General features: G+C 27.2%; 2 protein-coding genes across 5 annotated transcripts; both read right to left on the bottom strand.

Moving 5' to 3' along the window:
- Positions 1-461: 461 nt before the first annotated feature.
- On the bottom strand, positions 462-8,915 carry LOC111038251 (protein suppressor of white apricot). Of its 3 annotated transcripts, none has more exons than XM_022321289.1 (14): positions 8,521-8,915; positions 8,291-8,460; positions 7,605-7,798; positions 7,325-7,544; positions 6,585-6,658; positions 3,829-4,116; positions 3,355-3,520; positions 3,154-3,297; positions 2,336-2,536; positions 1,891-2,103; positions 1,666-1,810; positions 1,477-1,565; positions 1,021-1,135; positions 462-846 (listed from the first exon to the last, which is right to left on the bottom strand). In XM_022321289.1, the coding sequence occupies exons 1-14, from the start codon at positions 8,703-8,705 to the stop codon at positions 633-635; spliced, it is 2,418 nt and encodes an 805-aa protein (XP_022176981.1). In that variant the 5' UTR covers positions 8,706-8,915; the 3' UTR covers positions 462-632. The 3 variants fall into 3 exon arrangements, with proteins under 3 accessions (XP_022176981.1, XP_022176980.1, XP_022176979.1); XM_022321288.1 differs by having other exon boundaries at positions 1,888-2,103; XM_022321287.1 differs by having other exon boundaries at positions 1,885-2,103.
- A 3,111-nt stretch (positions 8,916-12,026) lies between these two features.
- On the bottom strand, positions 12,027-18,531 carry LOC111038242 (RNA cytidine acetyltransferase). 2 transcript variants are annotated; one of them, XM_022321266.1, is made up of 19 exons: positions 18,307-18,531; positions 18,149-18,240; positions 17,919-18,090; positions 17,669-17,853; positions 17,394-17,607; positions 17,099-17,303; positions 16,913-17,034; positions 16,711-16,847; positions 15,824-15,953; positions 15,088-15,318; positions 14,904-15,020; positions 13,886-14,062; positions 13,663-13,804; positions 13,451-13,595; positions 13,171-13,385; positions 12,771-12,946; positions 12,476-12,718; positions 12,273-12,415; positions 12,027-12,213 (listed from the first exon to the last, which is right to left on the bottom strand). In XM_022321266.1, the coding sequence occupies exons 1-19, from the start codon at positions 18,412-18,414 to the stop codon at positions 12,117-12,119; spliced, it is 3,051 nt and encodes a 1,016-aa protein (XP_022176958.1). In that variant the 5' UTR covers positions 18,415-18,531; the 3' UTR covers positions 12,027-12,116. The 2 variants fall into 2 exon arrangements, with proteins under 2 accessions (XP_022176958.1, XP_022176959.1); XM_022321267.1 differs by having other exon boundaries at positions 12,128-12,213; positions 12,304-12,415.
- Between the last annotated feature and the right edge of the window lies 1 nt (position 18,532).

Consider the following 18,532-nt stretch of genomic DNA (forward strand, 5'->3'; position numbering starts at 1 on the left):
TTTACAGTCGAATACATGGTCAAATAATACTAGAATATAATCCTGATAAGACACCCTCAGAAATATTATCCTCTTATTATGTTTGTAATAGGTGATTTTACTCTAAGGTTACTCAAAAATCATAAAAAAACGATTTTGTGCCGGAGTCAGGGAGAGAAAACAAGTATTGCATCAACAGCTTTTAACGTAATATTTAGATCAACTGCATGTCTGGAGTACTCATTATTGAAGATGGAACGTTTGATGTATTGTGTTAAAACTTTAAAATAATTCAAAGGAACTGAAATCTTATGATAATTTAAAGAATTGGAAATGGAAATACAAGTTTAGTCTTGGATTATAATTTAAGATAAATTAGCTTTTGTAGCTAACTGATCAGTTTTACGGTGGTTTGTTGTGAAATTTAAGTACTTATCTAAATTCCGAAGAAAAAAAAGAAAAATTGTTATTTATTAAAAGGATTACTCAAAATAGTATCATTTATTGCTGTAAAGTTTAAATATTAAATGGTAATGTATATACAAGTTGGATATAATACAAAGAAAGCCTGTTAACAATATACTACAAAAAATTTAAGTTTAAATAAATATACATATATTGAACTTTTGTTATATTTATGAAAAAATAACAATTCATGATAAACGACTGTTGTTTGTATTGGAACTATTATCAGACGAGTCTGAATTATGATTCCGTACGTGTTTCTTGGACTTTTTTGATTTATGTTTATGTTTGGATTGTCTACTACTACGTTCTCTTTTGCGATCTTTGGATGAACTATGATGGCTAGAGTGAGACTTTTTCGAACGTCTGCTACTTCGATCCCTGTCACGGGATGAATATCGACTAAACATAAATTAAATATTAAGCAAGGAGAATAAATCAAATCATTTTTTAACAATAAATAAATAGATAATTTTAACTCAACAAAAAATAAATTAAATTATAAGTTTAAATGTATAAAAATTTTATGTTTGTTTTTAAAACATGCAAATATGAAATAATATATTATCTACTTACTGGTCTGGAGTTTTTTCTTTACTTTCATCATAATGTTTTATTCGTTTGTAATCTTTATCTTTATCTTTTTCACACTTTTCTATTTTTTTGCGCTTATTGTCTCTAGATAATGTTTCTGAAAAAAATTATATGCATATAATCTCATGGTTAACAATCACGAAATAATTTTATTTATTTTTTGAAATCCTATAAGTTTTAACTTCAGATATAAATTGGATAGATTTGATAGAGTGTGAAATAACTATTTACCAATAGGTTAGAATTGTCTCAAACTGTGGAGGATAAAATATATCAGTGTAGAGATGATGAGCTTATATTGGGAAAAATCAATAGTAATTTTAGAAACAAAATTTAAGTATAAGTAAAAAGTAAGAATTTGGCAGCAATAAAATTAGAAAATTAAAAAAGATTTATTTTATGGAAAATTATATTTGTATAAAATTTAAAACGACATACCTTGGAGTCTCGATTGCAAAGATAATTTGCTACTTTTATTTCCATTTAAATTCTTATGTAAATGACCATCATTAGATACATCTTCATCACTAGAAAGACAAGTGTTAAATTATTTTTATTCATTTGGATGAACATCCAGTAGTCAGTACAGAATTGAAATACTATTTGTATTAATTAATAATACTGTACCTAGAACCAATAGATATTATGTCTTGTACTTTGGAAGGCAATGGTTGAACATTCAAATCATAATCTGGTAAACCATTTTTTTCATCTGTAGATGGTTTCTGACTAACATTATTTCCTACAGAAGTATGAGTATGAACAGGCGAATCTATAAAAAGAATATCATATATTATGTTAGTTGTATGTGTTCGATAACTACTGTACAAATAATGCAATAATTACTACTGCCTGAAATTTGATTTTCTGATTTATCTTCATGCTTAATGGTATTTGAACTTTTGGAAGATGATGATATGATTTTCATAGAAGCCAAAAACTGTGCAGCCTTTCTTTTTCTTTCAGCTTGAATTTTTTCTTTTTCTTTTTTGGTACGTTCTCTTTCTAACATAAACAGTTTTTCTTTTGCTGCCATAGCTAATTTGTCTTTTAATCTTTCTTCAGCTAAAAGTAAAATAAATAAATTAGTTATGAACTTTGATTATTTGTTTAATATAATTCTCTAACATCATCAAAATTGTATGATTTATTTATTGGCTTGCATTTATGTAAACATTTATTTTGGGACTGAAACTTGAAATTGTCCCTTAAATTATTTTTAATCAAATGTATACACCACAATCCAATTAATATGATGCTGAAAAAATAATTTTTTTCCTCTACATTATAGACCTACCTAATTTAGCTGTATTTTGCAATGGATTTTTCTTTACAGATGAAGATTTATTCAATTTATTATGACTTGATTCTGTTTTATCATTACGGTCTTTTTTATGTTCATCATCACTTGTTTCATTTGAACTATCTTCAAGAGCACTTTTTTTTATCTCAACTGCTTCAGATTCTTTTTGTTTTTTTAGTGAAAAACACACAGGTACTGTAATAAAAATACATGAAAGTTATTCATTTTGTTATAACTACAATAAAAAAAAAAAAAAACAATGTAAGTAACTTTAGTTTAAGATATGAAACATGTTGAATTATTTAATAATTAAAAGACTAAAAGACATGACTACAGTGGATTGTTAAAAAATTTGGTAAGTTTAACTATATGAAAATAGTAATCAACAATAACAATAACTTTAAAGTTTTCTTAAATATTTTATTTATTTAAAAGGTATAAGTTGGAAAAGTTGTAGCTTTAAAGAAACCAAATGTTTTAAAATTAAATTATCAATATAAAATCAAAATAATTTCTGCCGCATTTTATTTTTGTTCATTTCTCCAGGGCAAAGTCGGAATATACTTAATATAATATAACTATATTCAAAAGTATTAATGAAAAGTATAGGGGTTAAATACCTGCAGCAATGATATTAATACTAAGTTGGAAACTACAAAAAATTAGATGGCCCCGAACCCCCAAGTTCTCTCTACTTAGAAAAAATCACAGTTGAAAGTTGACAGAAATGACTAAAAACTCATGAATCATACAATTTTTTACGTAAGAGCACAACTTCATATAATAATAGGTTATAAGTTTCTCATAATTACATTTGGAATTTGTTTTAGAATCCACATTTGATTTGGATGGAGCTGTCTGTTCCAATCGCTTAATCGTGGCATATAGTTTAAGCTTTTGAGTATAATATGCATTAAACGGGTCATCAGGCTCTAGGAATTTCAGTCTTGGATCCTCTAAACATAAAACAATCAAATAAAATATTTTGAAATAAATGTAGTATATGTACTTACGCCTTTTTCGAGCAGTTTCTTCAAATTGTTTTCCGTTTTTTGTCACGTAAGAAGCCATTTTATCAATAATGATTTGTAAATCATTAGGTGGCACATCAATACCAACGGTGACATTTTGATGAACTGGATTGGGAACCTCTGACTCAGTTTTAATATTAGAAGTAGTCTAGGAATACAAAATGTTTTCAATATTTTATTATATTTTTTTTATTTTTATTTTATTCTTCAAGAAGATAATGAGCCCCAATGAACATGTTCGTGTGGGGGCCCACACGAAAATAATATGACAATATACAACACAATTATGCAATCATAATGACAAATAGAAAAGCAAGATAGATTTTATCATAAAACTTAACTTAAAAGCATTCCTTAGAACCACTATAAGTTTATGTTAAAAAAATTCTTAACTGTGAAAAATTAATAGATATCTATTATAAACTATAAATAAGCAAAATGTAATTTTATGCATACTTCGACTGAACTCAGATCATCAATTATTTCATTATTTTCATCAGTGTCTGGAGAATTTGAAGTATTTAATGTAGATTGAGAAACTAATTTTTTTTTCAAACGCCGTCTGGCTGATTTGGTAAGTCCATCAAATTCTGATGTAGTTACATTTATGGAAGGAGTTTCTACTTCATTTATGATGGTTTCTTCTACAGGCATTGCAGATTGTTTCTCTTTAATTTTGTTTACTAATAATGAGTATGAACAGTCAGCAGAAGGTTTGTACGTTATGTTTGGTATAAATGGCGTCTGCAAATAAATTCAATAATAAGTAAATTATTATTTAGTAGTGGTACTGAGTTGAGAGAATTGTGTGCAAAATGGAATTTGATTGTCAAGCTATTCCGGACAAGAATGGTAATGAAATGAATAGGAATTATCTTAGGAAAAAATTGTATTGACATCTTCTGAATTATGAGCTGCATCACTAACTAGCTCACAATTAAATTGAAAAATTTTAAGTATAATATTGTAGGTCCAATTCAGAATTTTGTCTAAAATTATTTAATTTAGATGATTTCAATAAAAAAATGCATTTAGGTAAAAATTAAAGATACAGCTTAAGGCATAATAGGATTAAAATGGGTTTAGGTTAAGGCTAAAAATAATTGGAGAAATAGTAACTCGATCTGCTCACAATTATTACCTGAAAAATAAAACATAACATTGAAATTGTATACAAAGATTATTGAAAATTATTTAAAATTATTTTTTTTTTGGACAAAAATAGTGTATATTGTTAAAATTATTTATTTTATTTTGTGAAAATAATTGATTTACTGATTGAAGTATCAACATTTAAGAACTGTACTTAAGTATTTAAATTAGCATGGATAATCCTTAACTTACCTTACTTGTTTAAAATTAATAGAATATAAAAAAAAGGTTAAAATCTTGTTCACGAAACGAGTTATATTATTATAAAACAACAAACTTAATTCTACAAATTCTTCTAACCTTACCTGTCTAAAACTTCTTTATATTGTTATTTATTTTATTATCAAAATAGACAATAATAGAATCAAACTTATTTTAATTAATTTAAACTACTATTATTTGAATAAACTGCTTAGATAACAAACCTAAATAGTGTTTACCTAATTTATCATATTGTTGTTAAAGTTAATTATTTTATTTGAAATAACGTTAGATCCAATCACTCAATTTTTATTGTTATCATAAGCCTAAAATAAATTTGAATTCACATATGAACTCCAATATTCTATACTATTTTTTTATACCATTTATATGATAGTGGAAAATATTAAGAAATTTACTGTTCAGTTTAAAACTGAATAGTTGTAGAATAAAATAAATTAATACTAGTATGCATAAAATGAGAAATTATACAGATACATAGAGAAAATAAGTTGGTAGAACGAATAGAGAAAATATATTTTTATTTAACAGTGCATAATTTTAGTTTATTAAAAATAGTAAACTCAACATTGAGTTCTCAAAAAACGTAGAATATTTTAAGTTGAAAGGATAATAATTTTGTTTCTTGATTGTAAAATAATTAGTTAACAAAAATTATATTCACATCTACGACACACTTGAAGTATTTATGAATTCAATTTTAAATTCTAATTATTATTTTATATTTGATTTAAGGCAATGAACTATTTATTGTTTTCCAATAATTAAGTGCTTTGGTTAAATAGTTCTTTCAGTAATTAAAACTTAAAAACACCATAAAAATATAGCATAATATAGTAATGTAAATTTAACTCAGAAAGAATTCAAGTTTTAAATACAAAATAATTATAACATCATTAATGTTTTGATTTTAAAAAATGTAATGGGTTAAATTAGACTTATTATAAGAAACATAACATTTCTCTATGAAGAAGAGTGTCTTAGAGCAGTGTCTATAAGTAATAACCTACCTAATATTTGAACAACACCTATTTTAAATAAAATATCAACCAAAAAACTAATTATGGAAATATCTAGAAATGTATCCAATTATTAAATTATTATTTTATTATTTTCAAAACATTTAACAATTTAAAAGGAATCACATAACTTACCAGCATCCAGACCACGTGGCATTCAAGATGACCATTCTGAATACACTTAAGTATTATCTTCGTTTGTATTGTAAAATATGGTTATTTACAATTTCATCAGAAATCTATATTTATGTAATTTAACCAAAAGTCTTCTTCTTTACCTTTTACCTCATTATAATCTTATATGTATATAGATGATGTATTCCACTTGCAATATTATAAATGATTCACTTATCTACAGTTATAACCAACACATTATAATGCAATGATATCACTTGACGTCAAATTCCTACTATTTAACAGATCAGTTTGCTTGAAATAAAATATATTATTCATTATATTGAATATTGGAAAGGATTAAAAATTTAAAAAAATATATATATTATTAAGTTATATTCCTATTATTAATCAAAATTCTGAAATAAGAATAATTTTTTTTAATAAAAGAAAGACTTAGTTCATTAGTTCTATTTTATTTTAAATTTAAAATAAATTTGAATGTAATTTATATAAAGATTTGTTTTAAGTATCACTATTTCAGCAAGAAATAATATCTGTAGTACTTAATATATAATAAAAGCAAATGACGTTAGATATCACAGACAAGTAATGTTATCACATGTTTTTTTTTGAAAATCAGTGAATTATTTTAAAATAATATTTGTTAACATTTTGTAGTAGAAGAAATACTAGGGTACCTACCGTTTCAGGTTGTTTTGCACTTTTTAATAGACTTGGATGAAGGTAACTTTCTTCATTTGAGGAATCTAATGAATCTAAGAAAAAAATATTTTATTTAATTATTAATTTCTATTATGGGAGCACACACCATACATTAACAACTCTCAAAATTATTATTCAAGTTCAATTATTGAAGATCCACTTATAAAATTTAACTAGCAAATATCCAATGAAAATTATTATTTAAGATACATTGAGGAATTTAAGATAGGTACGTGACAGTATTGGGCTGGACCCCATACAATTGCCTATCTTAAATCCTAGGATAGAGACTACAGAAGTATAATACTCGAATAATATAGAGGTCACAAAATGTATTTATGTACACAAAATTAAATTAAACAATTTCTTCACAAAATTACTTTTAGAGTTTTTAAATGTTTAAAATAAATATATGTTCTATTCAATTACTAAGTTCCTTCACTATTTCATTTAACATAAAAATAATAATTTAGTTTTAAATAGATGAATCATATCATTGTTTGAAGTGGACAACTTTACATAGATAAAATGGGCAAAAGTGTAAAGTCCAGCACAATGATGTCAAGCTCTAAGCAGATTTTCCCAATTCCCTACAGCCCAATGAATAATATGATTAAAAACATAGTTCTAGTATTTAATATTTCTTTCTGGCTAAAAAACAGTTTTTGAATAGTGTGCTCCTTATAGAAAAACAAATAATAAATGTTTAAAAATATTACCTTCAGCACTATCATTAGCAAGCGTAGGATTATAACGGCAAGACCGGATAGCTGAAAGTACATGTTGATAGTAAGGGTAAAGTGGTCTGTCGTATGACAAAAATTCAAACTGAGGATTGTGCGCTTGTTTAGCCTTTAATAAAACTTCCATTTGTGCTCCATGCTTGGATATGAACAATGCTGTTTTTTCAATAATAGCATTTAATTTTTTTGTTGGAGGCTAAAAGTAAATTCAAATGTAAAAATGACACAATCCTTTTTAACTTTTTGTGTAACTTACCACATGCATATTAGAAGGAATATCTAATTCTCTAGGTGGAATAAAAGCTTCTTCCAGTTCAGGATCATAATCTGTATCATCTGCAGTTTTAAGTTCGGAAGTATTTGAAGATTCATCCTCATATTTATAACCAACTTGCCCATATTCTTTTTCATCATTATTTAAAGCCTGGTGGAGCCGTTTAAGTTCTTCCTCTATAAACAAATAATATTACAACATATATTACTATGATTTTATTTAAGCGTATTATGAATAGGTTAAATTAACTAACAATAATTTGCAATTTTATATGCATGTGTACTCAAAGAGTAACGATTAACTTAATTTTAAATAAACAGTATACATTTACCTACATAATAATATAAATCAAAATAGATTGTTTGACTTGTTAACTTTGAAACTTCACATGGGTAAAAGAAATAGGTAATAAATATATCGCATTAAAATTTGCAAAATGTAACATAATATCATAAACTTGAGAACTAGAAATTATAATTTTTAAAGAATACAATAATCGATGTAACACTTTAATAAATAAATTGAATTTGAAATAAATTAAATTGTTAACTGCTATGTAATAGAATAAGTTATTTCAAATCTATGAACAAATTTAACATTAATTATAACTGCAAAAATATTTTTTTTTTAAATAAGAATCATAACAAAACATTTAAAAATTGTTTTACCTTGATATATTGATTCTTCTTCACTTTTATCATTGAGAGACTTATACCTTTCTTCATCACATAGTTGTTCGATTTTCTTTTCATCAGCTGTCAATCCATCCCACCGACTTTGTCCAAATGGTAAGGCTTCTACAGACTTTAAGTCACTTAAAGCCCCACGACAATCGTATCTGTAAACCAAACACATACAGAATTCTGATCCTATGCTCTACAGAGGAATATGATGTTACCTGTCTATTTTTAATCCATCTTCGCCCATCCAAGGTATCAAATGCTTTCCTTGATCAATGAAAAGTGCTTTTTCATCATCTTTAAATAATTTGCACGAATACCCAAACACTAATAAAGTTTGTTTTTCGTCTTCGGACGTACCATTGGTGGTAGACCGATTCTTGTAAGCATTTATATAAGACATGATACGAAACAATTAACACTGACAGTCAAAAATCATTCACCACTAACTGAAAATTTTTACCATGAATGGAGAAATTCATAATATGTTTATTACAATTTTTTGTTTTTGAAAACCGAAAATTCACAAGTTTATAACACGTTAACTCTAAAAAGGAACGCCAAAATATTGAGAACTGAATAATATAATACCTGTGATAAATGATAATATTATAGGCAAAACATGTAGTTTTTTTTTGCAAACAAACCAGATAAACATTTATAGTAAACAATGATAACAGCCAGGTCACATGGTGTAACCGAACATTTTGTTCTCGGAACAAACGGGTCGCACTGCAAAATTATAAATTTTTTTTAAATCTATTACAAATTCACAACGATAAATTTTGTAAATATTTTAAATTATACTGTTATAACTAGGATAATCGTGAAAATAAATTAATAAATAATTGTTAATTTCTTTTGTAATTATTTTTTATACATAAAAATAGTCTTAATATTTTCAAAATATGATTATGACTTATGAGGATGAGTACAAAATAAAAAATAGTAATATAATTGGAATGTTTGAAGTTTTTTTAGTTTTCTACTGACTATGATTAATATTTTTTTCGAATCACAATAAGTTACCAAAAATTGTTTGAAGTGAAATCATTTCGTATTTTACGTGTGGATATCCAATATCATTAAAAAATAACACATAATCGCTCATAAAATGACTATGTTGAATTTTTGCTACATGGCTTTAAATTTTTTTAATTCAAAAAACTTGAATGCAATTATTAAAAATGATATGCATTTTGAAATACAAAAATATTTACTTTTGGCTAAGTAATATATATAGAAGTATCTTAATTCGTAGTCGTAGTAATCGCTAACCATACGTAAATTGTGTACAATCCGAGAAATTCAAATATCTATAATATTTTGTTCAAAATAAAGCTACCTCATCGGCAACTAGCTTTTGTCTAGTCCCTTCTTATTTTGAACAGAGTATAGAAATAACATAAAAATGTGTGTTAAGTATTCAGACTTAATAGAATATTCAGCACTCGAGACTCGAAGTGAGTGTCTCACTGTCTCAGTTGAACGTCCTATAATAAAAATTCAAAATTGTAAAACTAATGTGCTCATTGCTGAGGTCAGAATCTATAATATAAAAAAATTTGTCATTAGAAGTTATATTTTCAAAATTCATTATTCAATTACACTGGAAGGATAAACAGTAAAAATCGTACCCCATATTTACTTAAGAATCTTAAGTTAAGATTAATCAATAAAAACATTTACAATTTAAGGATGTATTAAGCGTATAAAAATATATTCATATTATGTTTTGAGTTTTTTTATGTACCTATATAATTTATTTACACATGCGCTTCAAAGTATTATATACATTTTTATTTTCATATACTGAAAATAATAAAATCGGGTAAGTGGATATGCTGTACATTAGGTGCCTAGAAGGTTGCTGTAATGGATGGTATTAAATTTGAATTCAAAGATACCTATATCATTGTATATGAAAAACCTCAAACCGTTCTGAGCGGAGACGGTATGTCCACAGAATATATGAAATCTATTTCATTCGAAATAGTATGCAACGTAGATATTTTGTGTTTTATGTGAAATAAAATATTATCTAACAATGGGGGAGAGATAATGAGTCTACTACAACATAAAAACATACAACTTAATTTAAAAATATATGTATTTAATTGAGAATCAATAATAATAATTTAAAAAAGGGTAAGTGGAACAGAGTTACAACAAAATGGCAAAAATCGTTATTCCTAGTGTTAATATATCATTTTGTCCAAATTTGAACTTTAAATGTCTGTAAGAAATAACAACTGGGCCTGGGCATAAATCTAGTTTAGCGCTCACGCGGAGTTTGTGATTTTTTTCGGAAACCTTGTTTCTAAACGAGTTTAGAGGATGGTGTCAAAATTAATTGGAGCAAACCATTGTTGTGGAAGTTAAATCCTTCCAAACTTTAAGATTTAACGATTATACTCATGCACACAACGCTCTATTTTACAGTACTCATGACGAACTTTCAATTTTTTTTTTTGAAAACTGTAAATCAACGTTTTAAAAACAATGATACGTAAATAAATTATTGTAAGTCAATGGTTTTTAAGGAATAGGTCACAAGGTAAAAACAATTTCACTAGCTATTAAACCAAAAAAATATAATATATTCATTTATTAAAAAAAAACAGTATTGGACTCGGCCCAGATTCCAATATCCCGATTCTGTCCCAGATTCATTATGAACGCTGGCAGGGACGCAGGGTAGTTAAGAAGTGAACACAACCTAAAATACTCATCTAGCAGGGCGGTCATCGTTTTCTCGATCTCGAAAAAACTAGATTTTCGTTTCCCCCAACTCTCGTTTTTGACAAAACAAAAAAAAGTTCTAATTTCATTACACTCTACTTTTTTTTTAAATTTCCTTTAGCAACAGCTTGTATTATATTTTTAAGTTTTTTGACCGAGCGAAATTGTTTTATCGACTCGGGCTTAAAAAAATACAAATAATTACCGAAAATTTCATTTGCCTATAAATAATTCAACACAAATCAAAATATTTTGATTGAATTTTATGGTGTATAGAAAATGCTTACACTAATATTCAGTGAAAATGTTATGTATCTATTTTATAGATTTTATAGATCTATTTTATATTTTTGTTAAAGTTACACTGAAAACCAAAATCGATTTTTTCGAAAAATGGTTTTGCGTAAAAATTACCTTTTTTCCTTAATTGTTAGTTGGTTTTTCCAGTTGCTTTTGAGAACTATTGAGGATTTTAAATTTTGACCTCCCGAACGTACCAACTACATTCACTTCCCTGCCAGAAAAGCTGCTATTTAAGAAAATCGAAGTACTTTTACTGATAGAAATCTTGATGACAGACATAAAAAAAAAATAAACATAAAAAACACACACCGTTGTAAAATCAATACGTTCATCGCTCCACTCAAAATCTCTAATGTTAGTTTTGATCAATAAAATAGGTAAAACTGAAATATTTTAAAACTATCCAAATACTTCATAAACTGGACAGTTGAAATTAACAAAACTATACATTTTTATATTAAATTTACTCATCAACTTTGAGGCTAACCAGATTACTTAACAGTATTGTAGTATCTGAATTTCTCTCATACATCTCAAGTAAAATAATTAGGATTTAATTTGAATACACACATAACTGCCAATTCTAAAAAGCCTCAACGATCATACCTTCCTTTCATGATGCATTTACGAGCAGGCCTAGTGTCACCCATACAGTTTAATTGAATTAATAGACACAAACTGTATAGAATACAATTGGTTATATTTAATGTTAACATGGGGTAAATAAAACACACTATATTAAACAAAATACAGATTATAAAAAACTTGATTATTTTTTTCTGAATTTATTTTTAGTCTTTTTCCTTTTTGGTTCATTTTCCTCTTCCAGTTCATACTTGGCTGGATCTGCTAATCTTTTTTCTCCACTGAAAATTAAATTAAATTATAAAAAACAATGTTTTAATATTATGTGAATATTTGTTACCTTTTAACACTAATAAGACTTTTAGTTTTACCAGAATTTCCTAGAGCTTTTCCCCATTCATCTTCTGTTCCTTTAATCGCATATCTAGTCAGATTTTCTTGTTTTAGTTTTTCTAATTCTATACGTTGTTTCTTTTTCAAGACCTATGATATAATAATATTAGTATACATTCCAGGTTAATGTTTGATTTAGTAAATTAATACCTTAGCTGCTTGTTCAAATTCTTCTTCCAGAGGCTTGGTTAATGGTCTTAATTCATTACCATCCACTTGTTGAATTACAGGCATTTTATTGTCGACATTTTGTTCCATTATTCCATTAATTACTTGCAGTATCCGACGCATCATTCTATTGTATAAGCCGAGTAATTGTGAAGGTACTAATTCAAATTGTTCTGAAAGCTCTTCTACAGTTTTGTATTGTAGACCCAATCCTAGTAATAAGGCCTAATAAAAACAATTTTAGTAAATAACAAAAACATTTAGATAGTTTTATTACTTTTTGAACAGCCGAGAAATGAGTATCTCCAATTTTACTTTGAAAGTAAAGCTTAGATAAGGTAGGTAAAAGATCCATTATAAGATGATAATCAGCCATATTATTGCAATATTTCTCTAATCGAAGAATATCATAAGAACTTAAATGGATATCCAACTCTGTTTTGTCCATAATATCTAATAAAATAAAGGTTTAATAATAGCGAACAACTGAATTTAAAGTATAGACTAAGTATGTTCTCAAATACTTCAAACCCTAAAACTTTAAGATATTCTAACAGATAATAATTTGAGAAAAAATTAAGTTCTAATTTAAACATTTCGACAGTTTGAGAAAAAAATCAAGTTCAAAAGTTTGAATAAGATTTAAGTTCAACCCATCCTTATATAAAATTATTTACTTTTATCTGAATGTGTAGTAATATTGGTATTATGTAACACTCCAAGGGCCAATTGAGGAGAGAATTTACGAAACTGGTAACCAAGAAGTGATATAAAACGTTTACGGAAATCAACCCAAAATTGTGATAGCCAGTCTTGATTTTTTGAGTCTGCCGTATTTAAAGTGGAAATCATTATGCAAGAATGTTCTCCTGTTAATTCATTATTGGTTTGCCTATAACAAAAATTAATTAAATTATACATCATTATGAAGTTTAAGATAAAATAAATTAATTGTACCTAATATATAATGGAATGAATCCAGCTTTCTTCCAGAATTTTAAAAGTGGACCTGTGAGACCAAATGATACACCAATATAATCTAAACGTTCTGGAGGCCGCTCACTTAGCTTCAATAACAATGGAGGTAAATTATTACGTGGTTCTATAATTTAATAAACATATTAATTATTAAATAAAAATTATTTTTGAACAAATATTTGTGCATATACCAATTCTTTCTTCAAGTAAGTCTACTTCTTCTTCTTGAATAGAATCAATATTTTCCTTGGGAAGTTTTCCCTCTTCAATATTTGGAATCAAAAACTCATAATACATTTTAAGCAAAGACAATGCTCTTGAACCATACCCCATCTACAAAAATTTTATAAAACGAAAAAAAATATAAGTTAGTTATTTTCATTAAGTATTATAAATAATTAAGTGATTAATTACGCTTTGGTAGTCTGGATGTGTAGCAATGCGAACAATGCGAGCTCCAGCTAAAGATGGGAATTGTTCATCTTGGAAACATCCAGATATTGTCCATGGTATAAGATCACCAGCTGCTCTTTTGCCACGTTTCAACGCTTCTGTTGCTGATGTTTGAGATACTTCACCTTCTAGACACACCTACATAAAATATTTACTTATGAGTTATGAAATTAATAGTTATCAAAAAATAGTTATGGAGCTGAGTCAATTGATAAAAATGTATATTCGATATAGAACTAGCTACCAGGGAAAATTAATAGTTATAAAATTATATGACGTTGGGTGTATTAAGGTTTTACATAATTAAGTGAACATCCACAGAGCGACAAATATAAATAACACACATTTTTAACAAGTCAAAGAAATGAATCACTTAAAATTGTTTTTTAAGTCACTGAAAAAACTGGAAAGATAGCACTACAGGTGTATTATAATTTCATTACTTATTGTTCAGAAAGTTAGGTCAATACGATTATTTTTAAAACATGATTTTTGTGCTTGTATGCTTCATAAAATAAAAAATCAGCTTGACAATAGGGTAAGTGGTAACAGACCCTACCTGTAACAAAACTATCCATTCTCTTAAAAGCTAACATTGAACACGCTAAAATGGCTCACACTTTTCTCTATCTGTTTTTGAAATACATTAAAATGTTTATCTTTACTAACTTTGACACTCCCATTCAATAGTGGTTTCCTACATTATATAAGGAATATTAGAGCAAATTTTCCAGTTTCTATATTCTGTCAACTTAAGAAAAATAGCTTGCAGGTGACTTGAAAGCGAGGACTTAGTTATACTTCAAGGCAGGTGTATAACTTGACTTCGTGGGGGCAACAAACAGGTTATCCAACAAAAACTGTTCGCTACAGACTATGTTTCTTAATTGGAAGAGTATACACTAAGTCAATCAGTCAGTTTTTTCTTTGATATTATACACAGATGAAGGTGATATTACTTTGAAAATACCAATATTACCTGAATGACACATAAAACTTCAGGTAAACTTTTTGTATTTACATCAACAGGACCCAAAAGACAAAATAAATGATGTGCTGGAGCATCTGACATCATTTGAAGATCATTTGGACTGTTCTATTATTTAAAAACACAAAAAATGTAAATAAGAAATAAACAAACCAAAATAATTTTCTATATTTACTTTATAATGTGAAGCTACATATAATGAAACAATTCGCTGTAAGAAAGCTTCTGACGCCTTATGGTAACAAAATAAAGTATCTCTATTAATATAATACAGATCACATCTATCAGGAGGAGGGCAGCCGGAAAGCAGTGGAGCAATATGTGTTGCATCAAGACATAACAGATTAGTCAACCACATTTCTACATCATCACCAGGTTTGTAACGTATTGATTCTTCTAATGTCACCTATAAGAAAGTTAAATTCATATATAAAAGATAATGTGAAAAAAATGTATAACTCAACTATTTTGAAAACACATTTTAACTACAAATTAAATCTAAGTACAATGTTTTGGTAATTAGCACTATACTCCAGCCAGCGAGAGAATGCTACTGGTTGGCGAGCAAAACTCGTCCATTCTTGCACATTCCCACCACTATATCAGCCCAATTTCTGGCAGCCATCACTGTCAACGTCTCCGTGAGTGGAGGCATTTATAGCGAAGAGTGAGTAGAGTGGGAGAAATGTGAGCACAAAACTTATTTCACAAATCTTGTTCATTTGGATGTGCGAAAAAGGGGTGTTCCCTCTCCGGTCGGAGTATTGCAAAGTAAATAGGTACAAGACTCCTATAATTTCTTAGTCCTACTATCACTAGGAATTTCATTGCATAATAAAGTTATAAAAACAATTTTTCTATCAGCATTCAAATTTTAATAACTTCATTACTTATTACTATTACCTACTCACTTCTTTTAAAAATCGTCCAGTGATAGCATTTTGACCGGTTTTATCATTTGCATTATTACCAATAGGTGTAGCTTGAGAGCGGAGCTGTTGCAATAATTTTAATGACAATGATCGACCAGTTCCTTCATAACTAAAAAAATAAATACAAATAACTTTTAACATAATTAAACCTAAACATAAAATATTTTAGAATAAATTTACAAATTAAAATACAAAAGTAATAAGTAAATGTGAGGTGAAATAAAAAAAAATGTTTGTTGAAAAGGCTTTTAATCTAGGATCCTAAAGATAAGTAGGGCATCTCAATAGTTTTACAAGTACATAACATTACAAATTTACACATTAGTTCTCATTTAGGTTTGTTAATTTTAATATTAATGATTTACCTATTCCATAATGATCAATTATCAAACTTTAAGATAAAAACATTTTCTGGGGTTTGTAAGAAGTATGTTTTCAATGTTATATATTTGAAGCAAGTTTAGTGAATTTTTAAATAATAATTAGTATCACACTTATTAATTGTTTCAAAATTAAAATATTGAAAAACACTTAAGTATAAATATAACACAGATTCCCAGAAAATTGGTACTCTTAATTTTTAATAAATCCTTTTAAAATAAATGTCGATCACAGATTTGTTATGTTGCGTACTTGTACGACAGATACATCATCATAATTAACAATTATTATTTTTTAAACAATATCGAGTATAATACATCAGTTTTGGCTAATGTAATATTGTGAAAACAATACACAATATTTAACAATTATTTAAGATTGTAGATACAAAATAACTTTCAACAGATGGACATTGGACGTAAAAAAAACTGGACAGTTTATGGTATGATAATATAATATCACTCATCTAATAAAATGTAATTTACCCATTGATTGTAGAAGCCAAAAATACTAGATATGGACCAAGCATAGCCTTTACAAGTGGAAGTGGTATAGCAGCAGCTTCGTCAATTACAACTAATTCTGCTTGACTTAATTTATTTGATTCTGTTGGAACTATATACTAAAACATATGGTTAACAAGTTCTGATTAAAAGAATTTACAATATAAAAATAAATAGAACAAACTTGGATGGTTTGTCGATGATCTCGGAAAATATTTACTCGGACCAAGGCTTTATTATCATCAGGATTGGTTGACCTAACTAATCCATAATCTAAATGTTCTTGATATCCAAGTGCGTCAAAACCTTCGTAAAAAAAAAATTGAAAATAAGTATTTTATATGTTAGAACAAATAATTATATTCAATACCCTTAAAAATAAATTCAAAAAATGTTTTTAAATTTTCAGGTGAGGGTGAAGTAACAAAAATATTGGAATAGCCAAATGCAACGGCAGCTGCAACAGCTATACCAAGAGCAGCAGATTTTCCTCTACCCCGAGCAGCTGTTAAGGATACAGTAGATCTTAAAGTTTTTTCAGAAATTGCTTCAATAAATGTCAGCAATGATTTGGCCTAAAATATAACACTATTTAAACAATTCTTCTTAATGTATACTAATAGTACAACAATAAATAGTTACAGTCTAGTTGTTAATTTAATTACCTGATCAACAGTTTTACAACAGCTTACTAAGCATCCAACTGGTTGTGTGTCTTTCATATTTTCTTTTAACGCTGTTAATTCTTGATCATTAATTGATTGAATATTAGTTTTTTCCTCAGGAACTAAATCAAGTACTTTGGATGAAATAGGCAACACTGTTAATTGGTCGTCAACTACTAGACATCGATCACATGATACTAAAGATAGCATAAACCTAGTTAAAAATAATGGATTGTAAAAATTGTAATGTTGAAAGAAACTTAAAAATATTTTACCTTTCATTAAACCTAGCAACAACGTCTTGGTGAGCTTCAGTTCTAAATCGTTCATGAACATCCATGGTTAGGGTATATAATTGTTTTAAAGATTTCAAAGACCGTAATAAAAATACTATCAGTCCACCACCTTCTACTGTTTCTATAGTACGTGCTAATAAGTTTGGAGTCATAGCTTCAAAATCCTTAAAATAATAATAATACAAATATAAATGTATACAATAAAAGATTAATTTAGTAGTTAACTTACTTGTAATACACACATGCCATATGTGTTGCCAAGAATTTTATGAGTTTCTGAATAATAGCAATATCGAATATTTGTAGAGGCAACAAATAATTCAAATGGATCATCTTCATTTACATTAAGTTTGCCCGCTTTCACTTTATGTTGTATAGTTTTCATACGTTTCTTACGATGGCTAAATATAATTTTAAAAAATAATTTCAGTTGTACTGTGTTAAAAAAAATATAAATACCTGCTGAAACCTAATTCTTTTTTGTAGCACCATAATACATTTGGTCTAGCTTTGACAGATGCTTTTGACAACATATGATGTAATATAACAACCTAAAACAGGCATGAATATAAAATATAAAATAATTATATTATGTAGAAAATGTTGATTAATATTACTTGATCACGACCCTTGTCACCAACAATTACAAACATTGTACGATGACCGGCTGTAACGCTATTTTCAATCAGTGTTCTGATCCGATTGTCGATTTTTTTACGAACCATGATGATTTTTCAATAAGTTAAAGATTGTACTAAAAAAAATTAGAAAAATTCAAAATAATGGTGAAATGTTAAAATCAAAGATAAAAATATAAAATAATTCAAATAGTATATTGTACTG

The sequence above is a fragment of the Myzus persicae genome, unplaced genomic scaffold (genome assembly GCF_001856785.1).
Source record: "Myzus persicae strain clone G006 unplaced genomic scaffold, MPER_G0061.0, whole genome shotgun sequence".
NCBI classification, from domain to species: domain Eukaryota; kingdom Metazoa; phylum Arthropoda; class Insecta; order Hemiptera; family Aphididae; genus Myzus; species Myzus persicae.